At 39.4% G+C, this 27315-nt stretch overlaps 1 protein-coding gene across 2 annotated transcripts; it reads left to right on the top strand.

The window, feature by feature from the left end:
• Nucleotides 1-27053, top strand: RB195_000705 (uncharacterized protein; the record flags this gene model as incomplete). 2 transcript variants are annotated; one of them, XM_064197183.1, is made up of 38 exons in its annotated part: nt 1-120; nt 2243-2459; nt 2521-2736; nt 2798-2987; nt 4126-4211; nt 5371-5543; nt 6114-6281; nt 12482-12610; nt 13375-13509; nt 13574-13684; nt 14161-14360; nt 14460-14544; nt 14620-14799; nt 17650-17758; nt 17900-18054; nt 18296-18463; nt 18529-18669; nt 19607-19687; nt 19753-19944; nt 20104-20276; nt 21126-21229; nt 22016-22098; nt 22373-22472; nt 22906-23021; nt 23077-23226; nt 23467-23673; nt 23747-23899; nt 24745-24876; nt 24940-25050; nt 25112-25265; nt 25360-25521; nt 25578-25764; nt 25826-25952; nt 26009-26158; nt 26235-26306; nt 26634-26741; nt 26799-26882; nt 26934-27053. In XM_064197183.1, the coding sequence occupies 38 exons, from the start codon at nt 1-3 to the stop codon at nt 27051-27053; spliced, it is 5349 nt and encodes a 1782-aa protein (XP_064053064.1). The 2 variants fall into 2 exon arrangements, with proteins under 2 accessions (XP_064053064.1, XP_064053065.1); XM_064197184.1 differs by lacking the exons at nt 1-120; nt 2243-2459 and having other exon boundaries at nt 2616-2736.
• Between the last annotated feature and the right edge of the window lie 262 nt (nt 27054-27315).

The raw sequence follows: 27315 nt of genomic DNA on the forward strand, positions 1-27315 counted from the left end.
ATGCGACTTCTCGTTCGTCTACTGATTTGTGCATCCTATTTCTACAATGTTCTTATTTCCACACAACATCATTATTTCTCGAAAAATCCCATTAATCATGTTGTTTTAGACGAAGACAAGGTTAGTGCACTTTTTTTTTGTTATTTGTCGTTAGGGGTTTTTCATTCGCTTAGCGTATACGACTATAGTGCTTTTACATCTCCGACGACGCCATCTGACGGCTTCTATCGCTGCTGTTTCCATGGTCTTTTACGGACCAGCTCGGTTAATCAGCGGTAATGGCCTATGAATACGTTATAAGCTGGCGCAATTTAATATATACGTACACGGACTTCGTTGCGGGAATCAGAGCAACGATCTTTAGATTAGAGAGATTCCTCGTGTCGTTATGGAAATCGGCTATTGCCTTTCGTGTTTAAAGGGAAACTATGTACTTTACAATTCGTTTGCTGGTGCATCGGAGGAAGGAAACGAAAAAATGGAATAATTTTTGCAATTTGGAAAATCGAAAGAATCCAGAATTTATGTGGGAATTGAAGAATTCAGTAGCAAAACATTACTTTCTATGGGAACGCTGAGGATCCATTGAGCATTTGACTATTTTCAAAAACATTCCAAGAGGAATTCAAGAGGATCTATACTTTTTTCTTCGTTTTTTTTTCTTTCTTTACTATTAATCTTATCATTACCTATATCTTTCATTATTTATCTTTTTTTTATCATTCATTATCTTTATTTTATTTTACTGTTCTTCTTCGTCCTTGACAGCACGTAGTTTCCTTTTGCTGTATTTCTAATTTAAAAGATCTTAGTGGATTTGATAAAATTAAAAATTGGCGGTATTAGTAGAAAAAAAGAGAGGGAGATTGAGAAACAGTGGCTTCTTCCCGAACTAAAAATAATTCACGAGGATCTAAAATTTTTCCTTTTGTTTTAAAGAGTTGAGCAAAAAGAAAGATGTGGGTTAAAGGTGGCCCTACCTTTCCAGAATTCTTGATTCCTTCCAGTGACTTCTTTTGGTAAAGATCGATCACTCGTTTAAAATTCACATCACTAGGATCAAAGAATCCGTGAGAGTGTCTCTGTCTTTGTGTGAAACGTTCAGCGGCATTCTCATTCAACTTCGTCGGTAGCCCGTTTCATGTCAGGCCCCTTGAATTCTGTCAAGTGAGAATTCGTCGTTCCGCTCTCACTTGGATTAGCCGTGGTCTGTTATGGTTTAATTATGTAGTTGTTTATTGGCGATAGCGCGGTTCAACGGTTATTTTTCAAGAGTTCCTAACTTTGTGAAGGTTTTTCATACTTACGGAACTTATTATTTTCGAATATATTACAAATATAGCTAGCCCAAGTCGTTTAGGCTTTGCCCCAGGCTCCGGATACGCAAAAAGAAAACGCTGCTGTCAATGTGTTAAAAGTAATCAGCAGTTTTTTGCTCGTATTTTCAATAATAAATAACAATAATTTAATAATAACTAAAAATAATAATCCTAATAATAAGATGTAACTAAGTAATAACTTCAGTACTTTAATCTACACCTGTTTGGCTTCACTAAGACTAATAATATCAATTCGTACTCTGAGACATATAAAAATCATATTAAGGATTTCTTCTCTTACTAGATGTTGGAGCAGAAGTCTGTTGTTTTTTGTGGCCTAGCGCGTTCCCCCAAAAGGAATTAAAATTTGCGATTTAACCAATGAATCTAGTGTCTCATCCATCACAACGGTGTGTCAGGAAAAATATCCTTAATAGGGAGATGAGGAAGATGCTTAGGGAACAGAGAGGATCGAGTTCACCTTCAAGAATGACGCGCATCTGTTTCTGGATCAAGGCTTTTAGTATTACACTGAAAACAACGGGTTGTTTGATCCTTGTAAGATAAAAAGGTAGTTTTCCAGAAAAAAAAATGTTTTATTATTTTTATTTACTGCTATTTACATTATATTTTCAGCGTATCATATTTATATTCATATTCTTTGTATTTTTACTTTATTTTTATTATTTTCTTGCTTTCAATGATCTAATTAACCTCTAATTAATTAATTAATGACCTTCCGACGCTTGAGTACCTGATCTGAAAAGGTTTGACGCGCATGAAATTTGTAAAAGTTTCAATTCGTTAAGTTAAAATGGATATTCTATGACCGATCCTGTAAAAAACTAGAATCCAGCAATTCAAAAGTGTTTTTTTTTATCATCTTTTTAAAACCTCTTTTTTCTCATCTTTTCTTTTTGCAGATCTATATAGGAGCGGTGAATGAGCTGACAATATTGTCAGTTGACGAACTTCTTCCATTACATACCGTATCCACGGGTCCCGTAAAGGATTCTCCACTTTGTAATGCAGATGGAAGTAGTTGTTTGAAAGATGCAGTGCTACAAGATACGGACAATCACAACAAGGTGTTGCACGTCCTTCCTGAAGGAGTACTTCATTGTGGATCAGTGCGACAAGGTCAGGGTCGCCATATTTCGATCTCATCACTGCTACAAAAACGGAGATCCTGAAATTTTAGGGATATGTTCGGTGCGTTCACGGCGGAACTTATCCGCTATATACTCCGGAGAGGTGCCTGTAGCGTCGAATTCTCCCGGCGCATCGTGTGTCTCCATGGTTTTACCGGATCGTCGATTTGCCGTTGCCGCATCCTATTCTGGCGATTCACCGTACAGGGACCCGTTCCCGGCGGTTGCGCTTCGGGAGCTGCCCAGTTTTTCGGTGGTTAACTCAGGTGAGTGAACGAATCCTGATTGATCGTCTCTTGATCTCATCGTCTTTTTTACTCTATACAGGTAGCCTCGAAGGTGAAGCGGCTGTATTTCTACGAGCTGAGGTCCGATCCTCATTTTCTATTCACTATCTGAACATATTCCATCATCAACATTATGTGTATATTGCTGCGGTACAATCGCAGGACACTCGAAAGATTCGGGGTGCTACGAGAGTTGCGAAGTTGTTGAGATTTTGCGATAACGATACGAGGTGGGTGTGGGTTAATTAGGAAAAATTTTTATTATATTACTCAGTATTATTTAGATGCAGATATATGTACAAACAAATAGAATACAAAATATTTAGAACTATAAAATTCGGGCAATTGACTTATGCTCCGATTAAATGAAGCACTGTTTTCGTTAGGTTTTTGAAAACTTTCTCACCTTTTCTTTTTCCACAGCTTTTGTAATCGGTATTCATTTTCATTCCTGGAATCCTTCTGAACACAGCTATCCGTTTTTTTTTCGCGCAAAGTATCATGTGACACCTCTACTTTTTCTTCTAGTCGTCCTTATGGCTATAATTCCGATGCACTTTATGTAACCATCTTTCTGACTGGGTTGCAAAATTTTTTCCAAGAATTCCAAGATCCAATTCCAGGATTTGTTGCGTCCTCTTTCTTCTCGGGCCACCTCCTCTCGTTGATGAATTCCCAAATGAGCAATTGGGCCACGTCGAGATCAACGACGAAATGATGACGATGGCTTTCGACGGGGGCATTTAAACGGCGTTTTGCGGTCCGCGTGGCGAACTTTTCCGAACGAAACGAGCCCGGAAATGAGGATGATGAGGCGTGAAGCGAACTTTGTGTTCTGCACACACACCGCACGTCCTCGAACCTCACTCTGCTCACGACGTAATTATCGCTGACAATGGCAGTTGTGTTTATATACGCGGCACGGCTCGTTGAGGTGCTAGTTAGACCTCTATGCTCGCATTCTTGAACCATCCGAGCTGTTTACGTTACCGCACGTCGTATTGTTTGCTTATTTGCTAATTGGCATGCGGCCAAAGCGATGCTCGTAATCAATCCCTCGGTTGCCGTAAAAGCCCGGGTGGAGGTGAGCGTAAGAGGTGTGAGGAGTTGGTGCTAGTTCCCCTTCTTATGCGCTAGTACCTGAGTGTACCTGAGATAATGATGGTAAGGAATGGTTTGGTCGTTGCGGTCGTTGCGGGATCCTTCAATTTTTCGTTTACGCTACGTCGCATCCATACGGTGAGCGGCAAACAAAGATTCTAATTGGATTACCATGAATGCGGCGCGACACATAGCGACACCACACTACAATATGAGCAAATCTAAGAGAAGAGCGAGGACAAACCCGAAAAACTTTGTGAATTTCAGATTTGTCTCCTACTCTGAAGTAGAGTTACAATGTCGGACGGAGGACAACGCAAATTTTCCGTACATGACCGCTGCATATGTTCAAGGTGAGTGGTAAGAATAGAAAAAATATATAAAGTTTGTGAAACAGACCAAATTTTAGGGGGAAAACCCAAAATTACAACTCAACGACGTAATTGGAAAAAAAAGAAAGATCGAAAATAATTAATGAAATATAGGAATCCAAAAAGTGTAAAAAGTTGGTGGAAGAAATTTCCAAGTCTTTTTCCTTCTCTATTTCTTCTCTATTTAAATTTCTATTTCTAAACCTACCTTACTGAAAATTTTAGTTCGAAGAAAGAGGATGAAGATAGAAAACAAGGTTTTTTGTATTGTTGTTTTCTTTTTTTTTGCTTTGTTTTAGAATATCCTCAAGGTGTTAGAAATTAGCTTACTAAGTGAAAATAGAAACTAAACAAAACATTTATTCAACTACAAAAAAGTCAAAAAGCTGCAGATTATACATACAGTTTATATATATTATTATATATATTATACTGTATTATATCATATTATATTCGCATACATTATTTGTTGTAATTCTGCTTTTTATTGTATACATATTTTCTACATATATTGCTATACATATTACTTAGCTCCAAAACTCCAAGATAAATCCAAATTCTACAGCGACGGAAGATCATAAAGAAATATGAAATAAATTTCTCCTCTGAACTCCTCAAAGTCTTCAATAGTTTCTGGGAAATTTTCTGGGAAATGAAATTAGGATTCTTCTCACACCTTCTGTGTTCTAATCAAATCGATGGAATTCCGCTGCCATCCCACTTTATTCTTCCATTAAAGGGGATTTTCGTGTTCACGTATTATTCGTTGTTTGCAGGAAATTCGTTAGAAACATTGCACTTACGAAGTGCAACGAGTTTGCAAAATTCTATTGCACTCGTTTTTCATTTTAGACTCGCTTTTTGTTCTGCGCTGTGCGCAAAAATTTCCTCCAATTTTTTTTTGCTGATGTCAGAGCGCGCCAGATTTTCGCTTCTTAAAACTACAAAAACCGTTCGAAAAAACCACATAGATTATAGATTACACGGCCGGTTTGGATGCAGCACTAACAAGTTTCCATGGTTTGTGAATTCCGCAGGCGGCACTAGTTGTCTAGGATTTTTTCTATGAAGTTCACAGAGACGGCGCTATCTACCTATCAAGCTATGTTATTGCGAATCAGATTGTGTTCGCGTATTTCAGGAGACATCCTCATCGGCGCCTTCTCACCCTCTCCATCTGAAACACGATCTGCAATCTGCGCTTTTTCTATGCAACGACTGAAGTTGACCTTTTGGTACAACATCGACCGCTGTCGAGGTGGTGCCGACTCAATCGGACTCCCTCATGTCGGCAGGGACGCGAAGTGCATCAATGTACGTTCGTTCAGTCTTTCTTAAAGACAACAAGGCAGCATCCAGAGAAATTTACGATAGTTTTTCTCTCACAAATAAGATTCGAACACTAAATATTAAAATTAAATTGGAAAAAATTTGTTCGGTAAATGTGCATATATGACAAGGAAAGCCCGAAAAACTGGATACAAGTTTGTGAATTAGAGGTATCAATTTACCCAACTAGGCAACTCCTTACACTTTTAAAATCGACAAAATAAGAGCTAGTTAAGCGGATTGCTTCCATGGGTGTAAAAATTTGTTCTGCCGAATAGTTTCATCACTAAGCCGCCTAATGATGTTTCATCTAGTCAGTCCTATGGGTGTAAAGAGTTGCCTCGTTAGGTGATCTGCGGCTTTCAGTGCATTTGACACCTCTGATCTCTGTGTTTCTTGTATTTCTCCATACTGTTTCGTATTTTTGCATTGATACATGCAAACTACATCTGATACCTATTTACTAGTGGAATAAATCCAACATGAAAATTTTCTCGAATGCTGCCTTTTATTGATTTATTCTCAAATTTGGGGAACTACCCGGTAGAATTTCAGAAATCACGCATTCCTCTGGATGAGGACACATGTGAGTTGGGCGTTGGCGGTTCAATCGAAGCTGTGGAGGTGGCAAGCGTTGAGTTGAATCAGAAAATCACTGCGCTGAGCGGTTTCATTTCACCGCAAATCGTTTTAGCTGGAACAGAAGATGGAGAAATACTGCAGGTAATTTCATCCTCATCTCAACGATGTTCTCGTCAATAACTTCCTTTGTGAGCGACTCTATTCGATGCAAATCTGGCATTGTTTTTTTGTGGCGTCAGCGGAGCCATCTGGCTTGCGCTGCCGACGAGGACCCAACAAAGGCTGGCGGGTGTGATTTGTCGAACACATGCCATGACCCATCAACTCACAATAACTAATGCATCCCGTCCGAGAATTGCGGATTTCTTGGGAACGTCGTCGAAAGTAGTTTTTCGGCAAAAATAGCCTTATGGGTCAATTAATTTCCAAATTAATAAGTTCACCTGCTCTCTTGCATTCATCTCGTGATGAAAAAACATTTAAAAAAATAAAAAAAAACTCAATGAACTCTGAAAAAATAAACTTATATGGTTAATAAGAAGAAAAGGGAGAAGAAGAAATGTTGTTTTTGGAGAAAAAGGATCTGGGCAACTATTATTTGTCTGATATTTGCAGTCCTTTCTTGATTTACCCAAAGTCTGATCTACACAAGGAAAGAGTTAGAAGTTAAGGCAAATTCCAAAAAATCTTAAACTTGGGCATATGTATATCGTACTAAGTGATACAGGACCTTGGAATACCGTAATCCTACCAGTTTAGTCTCTCCACTGACGCATCCTAGACGTAACTATTTCGATCATAGCCATAAATGTCTCATAAATTCAAAAATGTAGATTTTTAGTTAGTATATGCATGGACACACTACATCCATATGGATATCACTTGTTGTTTATTGAAGACAATCATAGATCTGCCATAAACAAGACAAATAAACGACGGAGTTCACTAGAATGTTGCCTAACCTTTAGGAGGAACCATTGGGCTTATTAGTACATTCATGTGTTTGGGTTTCCAAGTCATTCTCCTACAAGAGAAGCTGAGAAAGGACTCGAAAGGTATACTGAATTTTTGAATGAAATACTGGCGCACATTTATGAACGTTATATTCTACTTGTATTATTGCTCTATTGTTTTAATTTTATTTCGATTATTTTATTTTTATTTTATTATTTTATAAATTTATTGATTATATTTTCTTGAACAACTTCACTTGACTACGTCGCGAAATTTATACAGAATTTTTGAATGAAATACAGGCGCACATTTATGAATATTATATTTTATTTATGTTATCATCTTATTATTTTGGTTTTATTTTTATTATTTTATTTTGATTTTATTATTTTATAAATCATTTCATTATATTTTCCTTGTACATCTTCGTGGACTTTCTCCAATTTTGTGGAACATCTTAGGTGCATTAATGAATGGACAAATAAATAAATAATGATATGTAAATAATAATTACAGTGAATAGTGGTAATAAATGGTTTTATTGATGATTCACCCCTTGTGCCTGTCTTCATGCTTAAAGTAACTAAGTATGATATAAATATAAATAATATACATTAATGATAATAAATAATAATCATATTAGTGTAGATAATAAGTATAGTAATATAAATATAGATGATAAATAATAATAATAAGATAATATAAATATAAATATAAATAAATATGTCGGATCCATTTATTAAGACAAATAACACCAACCATTGTAGTGGGTATGACAGTTACCGTACAAAAGATGGGCGTTACAATTCAAGATGAATTGAAATGGCAAATATTCATCGGAATTTCTTCGTAGATTACTTCCACTTCACACTTAAACCAACCATTCTTTTGGCATCATTATCTGATCTACATACATGCGTAAGACAGAGCAAATCCATCTCAGGCAACAGATTGTCGTAGCTTCCTTCCATTGGTTTTAGGATGTGACGAGAGGATGGAGTGTCAATCAGCTGTTACGAGTCTCTAGAGACATGATTTATTGCCAGTAAAAGACGGATTCGAGGGCTGCCCAATAGATTTCGCCTCCTCCACGGACAAAAAGGGTCAAGTTGAGGGCGCGCCGCCGCCGATCCAGCCGTTGCCACTATTGGAATTGCGAAAACTTAAGAGCTTCAAAGAGATTTTTTGTAGAATTCAATTTTTACACGAGTTATCCAACTATCTCCAGGACCTCTCTTCTAGAAACCTATTCGGCATTGGGAACTGTATTTATATTTTCACCAAAAAATTTTTTAAAATTATAGAATAATAAATAAAAACACAAATAAACCTCCAACATTAGTTCCTCTTTTTTTGCGATGAGCTCAGAAAAACCAGCTCTGATTTAAATAGAAGAAATCATCGAGTTTTTTTCAGTAGAAAAAGAGTAGTAGACAAACTTTTCTTGATTTTTTTTTGCTATATTTCTCTTCCGTGGAAAATATGTATTGTTTTTTTTATCGATATTTAAAACATTCGGAAAAAAACGCCTTAACGAATTTAGTTAACAATAATATATTCTTTTTTTATAGATCTTTTCTTATAAGTCAGCGGTCAAATTTCTTGCAGAGCTCCTTCGTTCCTCCGAGATATCTGATGTTCAGAAATGACAACCATTGGAAGATGGCGGGGAGAAAAAAAACTCCGATAGCTGTATTTGAAGTTAATGAAGGGCATAGAGAATTCCTTTCGATGTGTCTTTGAAAGAATTGGCTGGATAATCCTAGAATATAGCAAATACAATTTAAGCACTCCCTTTTAATTTTCATAAGAATTCTACTTTTTTTGTGGAACAGCTTAGATATGGAAACAAGATTTAAAGTTAAAGGCAGCATACCACGAATCTGAGGTGGTGCAGATTTCAGGTGGAGTATTCGTATACGGGATGGGAGACTACGGGGAAGGAGGTGATTCCGTCCATTTCTTGCTAATTGCCGTAAAAAACGGCCCGGAAGATGCGGCGCCGCGCAGGGCTGGCGCGCTCCAATCGAACCTCTTGTACAAAATGGTGCGCCAAAACGAATGAAGCCGTATCTTCCGGGCCGTTTTTTACGGCAATTAGGAAGAAATGGACGGAATCCCCCCTCCCTCCGTAGTCTCCCATCCCGTACACGAATACTCCACCTGAAATCCGTACCACCTTAGATTCGTGGAGTGATGCCTTTAAGCATTTCAACGTATTTCAAAGGTCCTCACAGTTAATTCTTCGTGTGAAAATCATTTCTAGAAACTATTATTGAAAAAATGCTGATTTGATTATTGCGTTTTTTAAAGGAGAGAAGAAAAATATTTTACTTGAAACTGCATTAGTGGGGACTGCACATAAATGGATTACTAGTAAACAGAAATTGCGTGTACTTAGCGCACATCTGGTTTGATACATGTGATCTTAAGTTGTACTTCTCCGGATATCTGCAAATTACTTCAGTGTCCATCTTTCTCCTTTTCTTCCTAGAACCTGGTTGTGATGATTTTCGCGGGCGTATTTGTTGCAGAGCACGAGACGCGGTGAAGACTGCTACATTCAAAATCAAATTCAATCTATCAATCAAAAAATTCAATCAAAACTACAATCAAATTCAAATAGATTCATCTTTTCCGAAGAATCTTCTCTTTCTTCTTTTTTTACCACTTATTTTACATTTTTTATCATTTTTTTTCCTCTTGAATTATGTGAACAAATGAGATCTCGCTTTTCGGGCTAGTTTGAGATATTCGAGGCGGTGGGTCCTTGATTAATTGAACTTGTTAGGAACAAAGCGATTTCTCTGTCACACAATCAGGTCCTAGATTACAGCGTTTACTAAAAACTTGGACGAACCCCACCAATCCGCAAATGACTACTCCTCGCCACATTCTGGGACCCTTGTCTGTTTGTCCGTTCCTCAAATTAGTGCCAGCGGTAAACCGTAAACATGCGGGGATTTCTTTTGATGTGTGAATAGGCCTCAATGGCAGCGCGAGTTCGTTTGTCTTCTTGACAATCGCAGATCGATAGCCGGGGAGTTTTTCCGGGTTTGATAAAACTCTTTCTTCGGATGAAGAAACCAGACATCGTTGCAAATATGCGTGCCACCCAAATCATTGAACTTCTAGTGCATTCCATTTCTCACATTCTTCTCGCCAGTTCGAAAGCAGCAAACAGAAGTTCGTGGAATTTTTCCATGTTAAGTTCTTTCCACTGCTAAATAAGGTTTATGATGTAGGTAGTTTTTGAGAGTACCTTTGAAACTGGGTATTTTCAGAAAATACGAATATCTTTAGCTAAAAAAAATAGCGACGAAGGGATTGATTTTGTGTATGCTCTCGGAGAAGATCGAGCGGAGCCAGGTGTTCAAGGCCATGCACACCTCGGCGAGGATGCGGGTAATCGCGTCAGACGATGACATCAGCCCACTGATTAAGTTAAGTAAATGAAGAACTAGAAACGTTGCGCGGATGTAGCACAGTCGGTACGAGGTTCCACTGTGACTGTACGATCGATCGATGGTTCGAAATCGTCCCAGCCCCAACCAAGCCTTTCATCTCTCTGCGATAAATTGATGCTCCGGCAAGCGATTGTAGGGCTGGACACGCCTTCATAAATCTTAAACGATTCTGAAGTGAAATCGAACGCTTAAGCACACTTTCGTAGAGATTGATCAACGCCGTGCACTTGATCCCTTATTCTTTAAATAATTCTTTAAATAATAAATAAAATATGAAATCTTCCCTACCGTATGGAATAACTGATCAGTATCAGGAGCACTCGAGGGGTCCCTTTACCGAGACTTACTTTTAACGAGAACGGTAACTCTAAACTCCTATACGATTGATGAATTAAAAACACATAGATAGTATTTTATTATTTTTACAGATGTGAGGGACTGTTTTGTCAGATAATACTCACTTTCATAACTTTAAACGTTATCATTTTATCATTCCCACACTTGTAAAGAGAAGCCTCGTCGGATAAACTGGAACATCTGTTTACTGAATTTACAAGGAGCGTTCCGTACTTTCGTTGCCACTTGTGGAGACCACATTCTGAACCGTAGTTATCCTTGCGAATAAATCAACGATAAGAATTCCCGTAAACGAGGCCTTCAAGGAACAGCACACAGAGCTTCCTCAGCTGTTCCGATCTTGACTGGTTCAACTTTTAAGAACGTGTTGAGAATCCGAGCCGCGTGTGTGTCACACGGATGGACACACACGCGGCTCGGATGTTATGTTTCACTATTCCGATTCAGATTCGATTCGATTGCGTGGCAAGGTTGACTTCACAAACACTGGTAAGGATCCACTCGGCCAGGATGAATGCAAATGTAGAAACACTTGGAAGAGTGCGTAGGTACTAAACTGGAAATTGATCCTTATGCTGCTCATGCGCTTTTAACGCCGCCGTCCTCCATCGAAGAAAACAAACCGTGGATATTTCCTGCATACAAATAGAAACCGATATCACCGTGTATGAATATCCTTTTGGGGGCGACGTGGTGTAATGGTAAGAGGATTCGCAACGAGGTATTCGAAGTCTACGGTACGAAAGTGCCCCAGGCGAACTAAACGTTCCATGAAACTGGGATCACTGGATTGGTATAGAATATCTTTGAAAGGATAATAACACTGATTAGATACGTCAGATGACTCTATGGAAGTCATTTAATACACCATACACGCACGATCAAGAACGTCAAACGATCCGGGATTGAAATCGAAATCGAATCGGACACGCTTCAGAAGGATTGACCAAGGCCAACAATTCGATAATTCATTCTTTAATGACCTTTTTAGGAGAGTCACTAAAAATTTGCACTTAGAGCAGATAAGGAATGAAAGATATCAGGTGTTTGTCAACTAATAATGAAATATTCTGCTAAAGCAGATTATTATTGTGAGAGAAAGAGAATTAGAAGCAGATTATTATTGTGAGAGAAAGAGAATTACCTGGAAATCCGACGAGAAAGTAGATTTTAGTTCGAAGCTTTTCACTGGAATTTATCTGGATTGGAGGAGAAAATCCCAATAGTTTTTATCATTCTAAAATTGATGTTATTTTCTGATTTTGTGACTTTTTAATAGAAATAATAATAGAAGGTTGAATGCATTTGGTTCGGAAATGGAAAAATTCGTCGTCCATGTGGACGTACAAATGAAGGAGCAATTTACTGATTTGCATTTACTTATTATATCTCATAATTATACAGTATTTAAGCGAAAATAGGAGGATGTAGCAACTCAACAATTTCGAAGGAATTTTTTTTTGTACCAGAAAAAAAACATTAATTCGATTTTTCAACAGATACGATTCCCTGGGGAGGTTCTAGCAACACACATGTAATGACTAAACGATTTTTTTTTTTCAGTTCAAGTCCAAGTCGTCATCGAGTCTGGAGCAGTACGACCGCAGGAGTATTGGTGACGATCGATTAGGTTCACGTGTACAGCAGTTGGATATTCGAGAGACTACGATATATGCAACGCTGCCAAATGGGGTTTGTTGTCGTTCTGTATCTTTGTATCTGCATCTGCTCTACTTTTTTCTATATATCTTCTTATTTAACTATTTATTTATTCACCGGGCTCAATGGCGTGCAGAGAAAAAAAAAACAAAAAAGAGAAGAGGGAGTAAACAAAGTAGCAACAACAAAGTAGAATACAGTTCCGTACATGGAATTGATCCCTTCAGTACCTTGGCATCATAAAAAAATAGATTTGTGAAAGAAGATGGTCGCATGCATTACGCAGTTACTCGTACAAAAGTGAATTTAAAAAAATGCTAAACACAAAGTAGAATATAAAATTCTAGAAGAATACTAATTATTCAAGAACAATTGTTTGAACCGATGTTGTTTTTGGTGCTTTTTATTGTAACCCGCCAAAATAGTCGTTTCCAGTTGCTGACTAGAACAAAGTTTTTTTTTGATCTACCCCGCTTTTTTCCATTTTGTTCATATCTATTCTTTCTAATCGATGCTATTCTTTCATGTCTTCATGTTTCATGATTAAAAAAATCAGTTAGGCTATATAATTAAGAAACCTTTTAATGAAAGTCACTAAAGTAATTTCCTGTGCTGTCGAAAGTGCACTGTGTGGATGCACTGAAAACGATTCCTGAAAACACACAGCTGTGATAGTGAAAAAGCAAGGGAGTGTGCGTGAGGGGGCTTAAGATGATGGTTGTTATGGGCTCCTGCTCATGCTCATGCTCAAGCTCAATGGCTTTCAACGAGCTCATGTTTCTTTCTGGATGTTTCAGATAGTGACCCTTCCATTGGCATCGTGTCACACTCTTTTGTCGTGCTCAGCTTGCATCTCGTCACCCGATCCGATGTGCCGATGGTGTCCGGCAACCGGAAAATGCACTGCGGCAATGCATTGCCCTTCAACGACGGTAATGGAATATATTATTACAGAGTAACATGATAGTAAAAGTAAAGGAGTTTTAAATGATTTAGGTAAGCGTTTGTCCTGAAAAGAATGGACCACCTTCACCTGCTTCTATCTCTATCGACAATCCGAAGAATATCTCGCTTCCCGTCAAACATCTGCCTCAACCAGATGGATTTGTGAGTTCAGATTACCACCGATTTACGGAAAATTATTAGCTCTATGGCCAAAGATAAATAGGTCGAAAGGTCCTTGTATTACATTTAGAAAAATATTCTGCTGTACAGGGTGTTACAGTGGTTTATACTTTTACGATCTGATGTGGTTGGTCAAATCACAAGAGTACAGAAGAGTACAATTTTTAAGTCCTCGCTGAAAAAGTGATGATATCCCAAACCAAAAACTGAAAACGAAAAAAACCATTTGTTGTGTTTACCACAGTAGCTGTGTCGCTTGCTGCAAGCTACCGTATGGTAAAACTGCTCCCTTGATACTAACTAGGACCTGCGTTTGACCCACAGATCAGAGATGTGTGTCGGCTCAACTAGGACAAAAATTTCAATAAACCTAAGCGGGATTTCTTGAAAAGTCTCTTGCATATGAAAATAAATGACGGTAAACATGGAGAAAATAAGAGCAGGAGAAACTTTTTTAGACATACGTGTGCCAGTTCGGGTCACTATCAAGCCCTGCCACTTGGACAGAGGTTGGCGTCTCATGCTCGTCTCCTCCCGTACGTCTGTCAAACAAAATGCCATCGTCGTTTACCGAACTGCTTGTGCTCACTACTTCTGCCGGCTCTTATCACATAGTGGAACACAATTTCACCATCTTCAACTGTGGTGCCTTTAAAACGTAAATTTTCCTCCTTTTTTGTTCCCCATTTTCCTAGGGTTAACCCTAAAAAAAGAAATATTGCAAAAAAAGAATATTGCAAAAAAAAGAATATTGCAGCTGCTCCTCATGCAGTTCCTCTGAAACTGGCTGCGATTGGTGTACGATATCACACAAATGTGTTTCAAGTGGAAACTGTGCTGGGGTTTGATTGACTTTCTTTTTTTTTACAACTTCAAGAGTGATAACTAGTTTTTTTCTGAATGTACTTTTTTTAAAGGAGAAATCCGAAGAATGTGTGCACATCAAGCGACCGTCGCAACTTTCGATTCCGAGGGGAAGTTCGCAAGAGATTTCGTTCTCTGTGGCTCACTTGAGTCGTTTACCTACGGATCGCGACTACTCTTGTAGGATATTGCTGGATGGGGTACCGATTTCTGCTAAGGCAGTTCTTCTAAAGGTAGGGAATTCGATGTATTCCAGGTGATTTCCTCCAGAACTGGTTCAGTTTCGTTGCTTGCTGTTGGAGTTGAAATAAACAGCATTTACTCGAATTTAACTGGCTCAAACATGCAGATATTATCCGTCAAAAAACCTCTTTTCAAAAAAAAAAAAAAAAACCCCAAAAAAAAAAAAAAAAAAAAAAAAAAAAAAAAAAAAAAAAAAAAAAAAAAAAAAAAATTTCCCCCTCTTTTTTTTTTCTTCCAAAACACGAATAAAAATTAGAAAGGTTTTACTTTTTCCATTGATTTGCTTGAGCTGTAGCGTAGATTTGTATTGATCTGATTGATTGTCTTCAATATGAAAAATTCAAATTTCCAAATTTCCAAATTGAAAATCAAAATTAAACTGAAAATCCAAACCGAACTGAAAAAGGTTATCCTTCTTGTCATAGTTTTGAGAGGTATTCTAATGCCAATTTGAAAAAAGGTTACACGGAATGAAAAGCGCTGAAAAAATTTGGCTTCCTTAATTTCACAAACAAGTTTCCACTTCGGTTTTTTTTTCCATTTTGATTCTGCAGATAATCGGCGAAAAACCCTTTCTATCCTCTCACCTAATAATCTTTAAAATTCTTAGATATCTTTCTTTCATCTTTCATCTCATCTCATCTTCAATACTCTTTAAAATTAAATAAATCTTTGAACTTTAAAAAAACTAAAAAAAAAAAACACGAAGGCTCCACCTGAAATCTGTACCACCTGAGATTCGTGGGGCGATGCCTTTAAGATTATATTGGTCCGACGATTAATCCAGCAATCCGTTCTCGTTTCATTTCGTTTTGTCGGTAGTTGGATTTTCCTCCTCCTTTCCACGTTGAGTTTCCCTTTGAATAAGGTACGCACAGAAGATACCACTGCTTTTAAAGAAAAACGTTCTACGGAAGATTCAAAACTCTTGTTAGTTCCGATTGAGTTTCTTCAGAGTTACTAGATGGTTGCTTCGACTTACGTGTTTCCACTTGGCACTGAATCAAATCTGTTATTCGAGGATTACTAAACAAAAGAAAGTTTCAGAAAATTAGAGGAAGTGACTACTCATTACGAAATAAAATAGATCTCTTCTCGCCCATGAATATTTCTTGTTTTTCGGCCCTAAAAAGGCTTGAGTGTGAGGAGATTTTTTTCGCTTTATTAATTAAGAGACAACAACCGTAGTACCGTAATTCATGAACAAACACTGCTCTATTTGTTTGTGACTATAGAAGTACGCCTGCTCTAGCATAGGCATAAGATTTCTTCCGTGAAAATATGGACCTGCGTCAACTGTACTTGCACTTTTTCAAGTGTTTTGACATCTCGAGTTGGTCAAGTGGATTCTTACGTTTTCAACGTTTGTGCTGGACATTCTTTCACTAAAGTATTCAGAAATGCAATACCACTGCACTGCATTGTTGAGAATTTCTTTCACGAATACGATGTGACTAGGATAGCTTTGCGGGATCCGTTTAATATACTAACGTAAAGTTTTGGGAAGAAGAAACAGCTCTTCAATTGACAATGTCAAGCAGTAGCCAAAATCGTAAACAGTTTTTATTACGGCTAACGTTTCAGCGTTGTCGCCTTCGTCAGAGCCTAGAAAGTCAGACCATTTGCAATATATCCGCTCAAATGCCTAATCCAGAACAAGTCATCACCCCCTAGGTTATTACACCCGGAAACGAAAACCAAAAGACCCCAAACCGCTGTGCCCACCTCAGTAGCCGCGTTGCCGTGATGTTAGCGGAAATGCGCGTGGTGGAATCGCTCCCTTATCTTAAAGGCATCACCCCACGAATCTGAGGTGGTGCAGATTTCAGGTGGAGTATTCGTATACGGGATGGGAGACTACGGAGAGGAAGGTGATTCCGTCCATTTCTTGCTAATTGCCGTAAAAAAAAACGGCCCGGAAGATGCGGCGGCGCACAAGGTTGGCGCGCTCCAATCGAACCTCTTGTACAAAATGGTGCGCCAAAACGAATGAAGCCGTATCTTCCGGGCCGTTTTTTACGGCAATTAGCAAGAAATGGACGGAATCACCCCGTAGTCTCCCATCCTGTATACGAATACTCCACCTGAAATCTGCACCACCTCAGATTCGTGGGGTGATGCCTTTAAACGATAGTACGGTAACTTTCTCGGAGGCTTCATTGCCCTCACTTTCGATCCGATTATCACAGAAATACGGCTACCTTTAACTCTAAAATGTATGTTAAAAACATTAATGATTCTGAAAGTGCGAAACTAAACTACGTTAGCCGTAATAAAGTTTGTTAACAATCTTGGTTGTTCCTTAAATTAATGATTCTAACCTTAAAAACTCAACAAGATGTGTCCAAATGGTCTTTTCTCAAAATTCTCCGAAACAGCTCTTATGCATCGAATACTTCTTAAATACTTGTATTTTCGTATACCTTTTAGTTTAGATTATTTTTACTGCTCATTTGCTTCACTCCACTCTATTTTTTCACGTATTTTTGTATACCAAGATTGTAATTGGTTTCAAAGTGTAGTCTGCACTTTCTTTATACGATAGATCTCTGGATTACGTTAGAGATACGTTCCTACGGCAGGATCGATTGATTTTCACCGTAAGTGGAAGTCCATCTACACCACACACGTGAAGCAATTACGCTATTGTAAAGAAATGAAACAATTTAAAAACTTCCAGAAAAAGGCAGCAATTCCTGACCTTTAGTTCTTAATGGATTTATGAGAGATGACGACGTAACTACGGAACAATTAATTAAATTCCGATATAATGCTAGAATATTGTAAACTCCAAAAATTGCTGAAAGCATTGAATCATTATATAAAAGCAGACTTTTCAGGAATCAGTCAAATGTATGCCGATGCGGTTGTCATATCTCGATCCACTACCGAACGTTACTGCTCCACTGGAATTTATGCAAGATGAGGATGTCGTGGACAGCACGGAAGGTTTGTGCTCATTCAAAACCTTCTTTATACTCTTCATCAAGCAGAGAAAGAGTGTTGCGGTTGCGGTGCGGAGGCGTCGCGCCCACCCGGCTGAACGCGTTCTGCGCCGACTATACGTGTGTTTCATCTGAACCTATTCAGTGCTGGTGTATTCGTGCTCCATGCTGGCAGCTGATTGTTCCTCATGTGTTTATATTTCTTCCTCCTGGAACTGTTCATGGTGTAGTGGACGTTGTTCTCACGATTGTCCTCAACCAGCTCAAGAAGTCGTCTGTGATCGACCATTGATCACTTCGGTTCGTTAACAAATTTCTATAGACTAGAAAAAACACCTTGCTTATTTTCAAATTCAATTTTTTGTTGTGACTGGGTTTCCAAAATGGTGGAAAAACATGTTTATGTGAAGTAACTAAGGATTTTGAAGGGGTCACTAATATAAAACCTTAGCAGACTAAGTCAATTTTTTCATGCATCACTGATATTTTGTTTCTCAAAAAAAATTTGTCACCGAGAGATGATTGAATGTTCTTGTTGTAGTTCTCACCAAGCAGTGGACCGATGGTAGGAGGCACCGAAATCACAATTTACGGAAGAGACCTAGGATCGTCAGTCGAAGACGTGAAAGACCGCGTATTTGTCGCTGGAAGTCGTTGTTCAGTGATCCATTACGAGATATCCAAGAAGATCGTCTGTCGAGTCGAAAAGGTTTGTATCTGCTTCTCAAAATAGTCATATATGATCATCTGGTTTATGTGGAATTGTGGATTTAGGGCAGTTCATCCGGACCGATTCGTGTCGCAATCGGTAGAGCGAGTTCGAGAGCGGCTGAATCAGTTATGTTGTACTCATTCGTGGATGTCGCTGTATTCTCCGCGTATCCGCTTGTCGCTCCAGTTTCTGGAGGAACAAAGGTTAGCGCCGACCTGCCTCTCTATGCTAAATGATATATCAATCCTTCATTGATCAGGAAGTTTTTTTTTTTGCCAAAATTACCAACGATACCGACGATTGTACTTCGGACCAAGATTTTGTCATAGAGCAAGAAAGACTTTTTTCCCCATTTTTTTCTCACTGGGAGTTGGGCGAAATCGATTTGCCGCTGGAAATACAGTAACACATTTAATTTAAGGCACTATCGTCACGAACAGCGCTGAAAATGTGTAAAAATAAATTAAATTCCTGTAAAAAGCGGCTCTGCAAGGACACTGTACTACAACATATGTGCTAGAAATTAAACGAAGATACTAAGAACGGCTACGGAGAAAAATACTGCATTATTATAACTACTTTGACAATGGAGCTATTTTTTCAAGCGCATATCCTTCAAAACCGCTTCAATTTAAATATTATAATGCAGTGGCTGATTAAAGAATTTTTGAACGGAGAAAAATCCTTTACTCTAAGGAAAAACGTCATTACATCTGCCCTACGACAATCTTGCTTAGTGATTACTTAAGACAGATGCCATTACACAGTGGACTGAGGTTAAATATAAATATCAACTGAGTTTCAAAAGAAAAGAACTAGAAAATTTCTGCATCACATCGAAACAAAATGTTTCGACGTACAAATAGTTTTTTTCCTAAAAACTATTTACAAAAACTATTTGAGAAAGGAACTTTCCAGATGTCCTCACATCATCAGTAATAGTATAAACATTGGAATATGAAAAGACCTAGCTACATTATTCGGACTGAAAAGTTCTTGAAGTTAGACATAAAACCAATCTTTGCCCTGTAAGGTTTTATGGTTTTGGTCAAAGATTGGTTTTATGTCGGCTAAGGATTAAGATTGTTCGGCTAAGGAAATACTTTAACCGATGAAAATCGCCGAATTTCGACGTTTCAGATCACCTTACATGGACAGAACCTCGATGCTGGCTCGAATGTTACTGTAGATATCGGAGATGTTCCATGTGGTAGCATTGTGGTGAGTTGTGAGAAAATTTCAAGAACCCAAGCATTAGATTCCTCAAGCAATTGGAAAAATTCCAGCGAAACTCTACTTCCTCGCTGACGTGTATTGTTACGAAGGCTTCATCGGCTATGAAAGCTCGAATCAGAGTGAAAATTGATCAGGCCACCATGAATGTCCCGAACAGTTTCGAATTCCGTCCAGATCCATCAATTTCTTCCGTATATCCTCTAGTAAGCTTCAAATCAGGAGGAAGGACGGTCACCGTTGAGGTAGAAACCGCAGTTTACACTAAGCGCCGAATGTGTTCATCCGACAGCGAGCGCAACGCGTCTACCGCAACGCGCGCTCCTCCCTTCTACTTCTGGAACACATTCGGCGCCAATTTTTTGTTTTCAGGTTTATTTTCACTACCTCTACGATTGATTTAGGGGACTAATTTCGATGTAGTGCAGTCGGCGCGGATATTCTTCGTTTCTTCCACGGCACCACCGTTCGAAGTGGTTTCTACGTTCTCTTCGTGTCAAATACAAAATGCAACTTTTATGTTCTGTCTGACTCCTCAACTACTTCCAGGACCACATTCAAGGACCGCTTATGCAAGGTTTGTCGCATCTTATGAAATGTTTGAAAGATAATAAGAATACTTTTAAAACCGATACAACTTCTTGTTCCTTAATATTTAAACAAGCCTTCAAAAATTAGTAAGCATTAAAAGAAAGAGATTATCATGCTTTCTTAAAAAATGGTTCAAACTTTTTAAGACTTTAACATCCAAGAAATCCTTAAAGCGTGAATGTCCTTCACAGTGTATCCATTTAATTTGGATTAATTTGCACTGTAAATCTAAAACCAATCCCTATAGGAACCGTAGAATATTTAAAACTTCGGAACAAATGTAACAAGCTACCGCTGGTTAACGCCATCGGTTTTTCTATTTCCATTGGGGGACAGTTGATCATCGCGTCAGAACAACAAGAGGCTCGGTGCACTTGCGTAAGCGGCTGCAAAGATTCAGAACACTCCTTTCAAGTGTAGAAATGGATCAGAAGAACGCAAAATGATCAGTTTGTCCGACAAAACAACTTCTTGTAGTATCCGTGATGTAATCCGTGATGTAGTGATGTTATCAACTTAAAGCGCATTCATTTTACTCACGCTCTTGTAAAAAGTTGTCCCTTCGGATAAATGCTACTGTCCCATGCTTTTAATTCACATTTTGGAATTTGCAAGGAACGTTTTTTGTCGTGCCTTTTTCAAACTACGTCCCGATCCCTAATGAATACTGGAAAGAAATTAAGATCAAAAATTTCTCAAACTCTGCCTTCAATCACTTCATGAGAAGTTAGCAATAGATGGTCCAATGCAACATTCACTTATTCAAATTGTTCCATGTTCTCGCAAACCTTGCAAAATATGCCCATACTCTTGACTATCGACTTCTTTCTTAAAGGTTCCCGGTGGGATTCGCAATGGAGAACGTGACATCAGTACGAAATCTCGGCCATCGCATACAAATGAGGGTGGTGCCGGATCCGGAATTCGCTCCTTTTAAAGGTACGTTTGAAGTGTAAGGGGCGAGTGTAGCGCAGTTGGTAAGAGATTCCCCAGTGAGGGCACGATCGATTGATAGTTCGAAGTCCTTCCTAGCGCCTTTCATCCATCCGGGGTCGATAAATTGGTACCAAACCTGTCTGGGAGGGCAAAAACACTTACTTGTAGGGTACTTATAGGGTAGTCCCCGAAAGTCATTGTAAGGCTGCACACGCTTTCATAAACCTCAAACGATTCTCAATTGAAGACATGAACGGCTCGAATAAACGATTCTTGATGTATCGGCTTGTTCGCGGAAGCAATTGTACGGGCTGGACACGCGTTCGTAAAATCTAAAAGAAGTGAGCGCGTTGGGAATCCCTTGAGGACCGACTAACTACAGACATTTTATCGTTCACCCTTTGAAGGCACGTCTTATGCTTGTACACAGACATTCGTGGGAAATCTCACTGCAACTTAAATAGGTCCTTAATGAGGACAAATCCTTCCAAAATTGTGAAGTTAAGGTTTTAAAGAGTATTCTGAGTAGCACGGACACGTTCAGTTTTTCATTCTCTATCTATGGTATATGTCTTATTACAGTGTCTATCTTACTTTGAAGTGTTCAAGGTCTCAAATCATAAAAGTACATCGCAGTGAAGGCACTGGGTTCCGTTCTTCCGATTGCATTAGGAATAATTTGCTGAACTAATTAACTTGCACTTGAGTGCTGTTGGGGGCATCCAACACAAAATTTCGAAACTGAGGGTGCGAAAATTCGGCAACATCCAAGTCATGATCTCTTTCCAGGAGTTCGTATTCATCAAGGTGATCAACCGCTGATTCTCGATGGTACACATCTAAATGAGGCAGCAGAGCCGCAGGACTACAAGGTTACCATTGGAACTTTCCTCTGAAAATGTTTCGGGGAAAATGTAGTTGGCGAGCATTTATTGGCACCCTTATTTCTGGACACCCTATCTTACTTTTCTCTGTAACTTTAACTTATACGTCATAGATCCTCCAAGACTAATGCTTAGGTCTTAGGCTCCCGACTGGTTTAGTTATTTACTTCCAGAAATAAGGGCGTCACTGCGTGCCCCTCCCACAAACTACATTTTGCCCTATTTTTGATATAGTGACCGCTCCCCGCATCTAATTATTCAGATTTTCGTTGGATCCGAAAGATGCTACGTCACTTTGGTCGACTCCCGCCAACTGGTTTGTTCTGGTCCAGCAACGCAACCTGAGGCAACTGATGAGCGTGGTTTGTTGTTGAGCTCTAACCCTTTTACCCTGCCCCTAATTCCCTCATTATTGTGAGCCCACGTTTTCTCAGCAGCTAGGTTTTCGAAGTTTCAATATGAACCTGAGGAAGTTTTCAGGTTCATATTGAGACTTCGAAACAAACCACAACAACCTATCTTTAGGTTCAACACAAACCACAACAACCTATCTTTAGGCTCAACACAAACCACAACAACCTATCTATAGGCTTAACTATCCTTTTTGTTGGTAATTTGTTTGAGAACAGTTAAGCCTCTCTGTCCTTATGTAGAAAATCATAAAAAGTACGCCACTTTTCTCGCGTACAGGCCAGCGCCGTGTATAGATACAGACTTCACCGGTTTTGCATCCGGTGATTCGGATTATGATAATCATGAAATTAAGGAGTGTACCTTTATTTACTATTCCCACAGGTGTTCCTATCGTTGGTGGACTTCCTTTGGTGTCGGTGACCGTGGGACGACTTCGGACTGAGCTGGGACTAATCGAATATGTTGATCCAATAGCGACTCTTCGTCTTTGGGTCCTCGTGAGTGTCTGCTCATTTCAACTTAATTTTCTCACTCTGAGAGCGCATTTTCTAGGTAATCACAGCACTTGCTGCATTGTGTTCTGTGCTTGTTCTTCTTGCTTTTCTCTGGAAGAAACGAAGAACGGAGCGGGAAAGAGACTACAGGAAAATCCAGATGCAGATGGAACACCTTGAGAGTAACGTGCGCAAAGAGTGCAAACAGGTTTGCGTTATTCTCAGCACATAGAACGCATTCCACTGGGTTAACGCGACGCGTCCGAATGGAAGGAAGCATCAGCAGTGTCCTGTCTTACTGAGGCGCAGCTGATCGACAGCACAGTTTTGCTGTGCTGGTATGCTCCTCAGGGAACTAGCGTCTATATTCCCCGGACGCGTTGCGTCAACCCCACTGTACGCACAGCAACGATACGTACGAGTACAGAAGTGTAATCCTTGAGTATAGGCATTCGCTGAATTGCAAACAACAATGGAAAGTTGCGGTGAGGACGACTATGAAGGGATGGATGTCACCACATTTCCCGAATTTCTACATCGTCTACTATGGGAGGACAATGGGTGGACACATTCAACATCACTTTATGTTTCTACATTACCTGTAACATTGGCCCAATTCGACGCTCTACTCAGTAGCAAGCAATTCGTTTTTTCTGTGAGGAAATTACCACGAGATTTATCCCTTTCTTCCTCTTTCTTTACCTTAACCAAATTAATTGAGCTTTTAGATTGTTGAAACAGCCGAGTCGGAGCCAACAATGTCGCCTGGAGAGAAGAGCATGCTTTCATCACTATTAATTGCAGTACTGCTTCGAAATTTCCAGTACTGCACGGACATCGTACTTTCGCTTCTGCGAGCACACATTGCTAAGAGTGTCCACGTAAGTTCTTATTTCGATATGGACTATAACGTTAGCTCAAAAAGACCGTTATAGCAATGAATCTTTTGATCCCTTTCTTTTTCATCTCTATACTTATTTACTGTGGCCGTGTGGTGGGTCGCCACGTTGTTCAAACTTGCTTCGCGTATTGAATAGGCTTTTATTGAAAGGAGCAGTAACACTTGTGCAGGAAGTGTTACTGCTCCTTTCAATAAATTATTAAAAGTTAGAAGCATTGGTCTTTAGTTAGGAAAACTGCACCTACTTAAACAAAAGTGAAATCTTGAGCAGAAAGGAATCACCTTGATCATCTTGATCACCTTAACTCCCCTTGTACATCGGTTGGCTCAAGCGGGCGCCGATAATACCTCCATTTGCCCAGATCACGTGGTAGAATTTGCCAAGCAGCTTCTCCTTTCGTGTGAAACACAAAGAGCTCCAAACTTTTCCTTGAGGGACCCCTCTGATCCCTCTGGTAAGAGAAATCCGTGGAAAAAGAGGAATAAAGACATGAAATATCCCCTGTGGAATGTAGAGAATCACCTAAGGTTTTGTCGGCGCATAGCGTGTTAAGTCGAATAGGAACTCCTCTCTGATACATGAGCGAAGTCTCGAGCCTATATTCGATTTGACCCAGCCTCTGAAACGTATAGTCAGCGCCAAATGTTTTAAACCATGTGGTCGCTGTTCTGAAGCCAAGGGCAGTCTTGCGGCTGAGAACATCTGTCACTTAGTATATTTGTGCATTGGACTTTTTACATTTCTCTTGAAAATTTTTCGCTTTTCTATGTCCATTTTCCAGTGTTGTGTAACAATAGTGATACATAGTAAGTGCCACATTTAAGGCTGGAAATAGTGAGTTACTCTTCCGCAAAAGCGACAGCGTCGTTGAGAAAATGGTCGCGAAATGGTTGACAATCTGTCTCTACGAATCCATTTCACAATATCAAGCGCACAAGTACAACACCTTATTCAAAGTCAGGATTTTCCGTAATATGCTTCCAATTTTTTTGCCTTTTATAGTCAGAGTTTTAATGTAGGCGCTCAAATATCAAACTGAGAGAGGACCTGTGGATGCTGTGACTGGCAATGCTCGATATACAATCAACGAATCGAAGCTTCTTCGAGAGATTGTGGATTGCTCTTATGTGGTGACTCATCCGTTCTACTTTTAGGTCTTTTTGTGTTATTGAATTTAATTTCAAATTGTAGGACTGCTTAGTTACAAACTTGGACGGTCGAGGTCCCTATACTGTTAGAGCAATAGCTTGCGATACTATCTCTCAATTGAAGCAAAAAATCTTGGACAACATCTTCAAGCGAACCCCTCATAGTCAACGCCCAGCTATAACTAGCTTTGATCTAGGTGGGTTTAATAAGTATGTAAGTGCGACACATTGTCGATTTACATTAAGTCACATCGAACTGAATCAATGGAGAACCTCAATAACGATTTTTAGAGCTGTTCTGTCCATCACGTGGCCGAATGCTACTTTCTGACTGGTCAGGACCAAACACGCTGAAAGGGCCAACGAAACTAAACACCCTGTCACACTATGGGATTTCGAATCAATCTCGCATTGCTATGGTTCCTTCTGAGAAGGGTTCTGCTAACTACAGAAGTATTGTTCTGACTCCTTCAGAGACTTTGTATCGGCAGTTTTATTTGACCTCTCAGATTCTCTCGCTGATTCGGGCAAGTCCTCATGGTCATCACTCGATCGTTCTTCTCCTGTTTATCCACCCGGCCGATTCTGTCATTTATCAAGCCCATCACGAACTTTGACAATGGAAAAGAAGAAGAAAATAGATGAGAGCATCCCGAAATCCATACCTGAAGTGTACCTTACACGGCTTCTCACAAGGTGAGAACTGGTTGTTTCAAAGTAAAAACACATTGTTAAACGAGGAAAATTACAATTTCAGCAAGGGAACAGTGCAAAAATACATCGAAGACTTCCTCGAGTCCGTGCTATTCCTAGAATCATCGACCTACCCACCTATTCTTAAAAGAGTCTTTGATTTACTGGAAGAGGAAGCAGCTCGCAATGGGGTAAAACATTCATTCTTGCGAAATCCCAATTAAAAAGGAATTTCTTGTTTTTCTAGATGACCGACCACCAGCTTACGCAGCAGTGGAAGTCGAACTTGTACATTCTGCGAGTGTGGGTCCATCTGATCAAGAATCCAAAGATTCTTTTGGATGTTTCAGAATCGATAAGTCAGGATGGAAATTTGTCGGTGGTCGCTCAGACTTTGGTGAGAATTAGAATTCGAAAACAAGACATCGTATTACGGTCTGTCAGTAACTATACTAACTAAGTATATCGTTTAGATGGATTGTTTCTCCTTTTCGGAACAAGCGCTTGGGGCTCATTCACCCAGTTCGAGGTTGCTTTTTGCTAAGGTCAGTTTGCGCTTCACATGTTGTGTAGTGGTGCGAAGAAATATTAGCTTCTTTCTTTTGCACAAATAATAGTGCGATTGGGCTTATGCCCTAGAGTGGTAGTGTTTCAATGGTAGTAACGTTAATTAATAAGATAAGGATAATAGACTGTTCACTAGGAGCCACAAAAACGGGATTGCCTACAGTGGGCGGTCGTCTCTAAGAAACCAGAAATATCTTTATAATACCAAAAAGGTGTGCACAAGGGATAAATTATACTCAATTGGGCATCCTGATTGAAACATCAGGACATTCGGGACACGGATGCAACGTAAGCCGATTTTCCAGGAAGTCGCACGTCTTCGCCCCCTTTCAAGCGACCTATTTCGAAGGATTCGAAGGCAGCCACCGGTCTGTGAAGAGACCTTCATTGAGAGCCTGAATGATGTAGCGAACGTGAGCTCCATATCCTTTCAAAATCCACCGCGATCCCCTGACATCTATTCCTTCCAGGATCTGCGCGATTGCACCCGTTCCACGGTTGCCTTGTCTGAATTGCTCACGTGGGTTCGAGGGAACGGTGTCCGGTTAATCGAAGTACGTTATTTACAACATTCATTTCTGTGCTACATAAGAAATTTGGTTCAGGTGCTCTCCGCGGATGACGTTTGTGCCTCGCAACGTTTGCCGTCAAGGTTATCTCAGGTTATCAACTTGTCACTTGATCCAGCAGATCACATATATTCCACTATTCTTGACGAAGCCTGAATATCCAAACACCGGTTATTTTGAAATTTCGACAATTACATCATATCATTGCATACGGGTCAGGGTTGCGAGTGATCCCTTGGAAATTTTCCAGAGAATTATAGGCTGTTTAAACATTAGACACGAACATTTCCACTCTTCTTACGTTAATTTTAATTTTTTCTCGAAGTGATTTTACCCACGAGTCCCAGTCGCTAGTTCCTTTTCTGCAAACTCAGCGGCCAACAGCCTCATTCTAGTCTTTCACTTGCCTGCCGAGATG

The sequence above is a fragment of the Necator americanus genome, chromosome IV (assembly GCF_031761385.1).
Source record: "Necator americanus strain Aroian chromosome IV, whole genome shotgun sequence".
NCBI classification, from domain to species: Eukaryota; Metazoa; Nematoda; class Chromadorea; order Rhabditida; family Ancylostomatidae; genus Necator; species Necator americanus.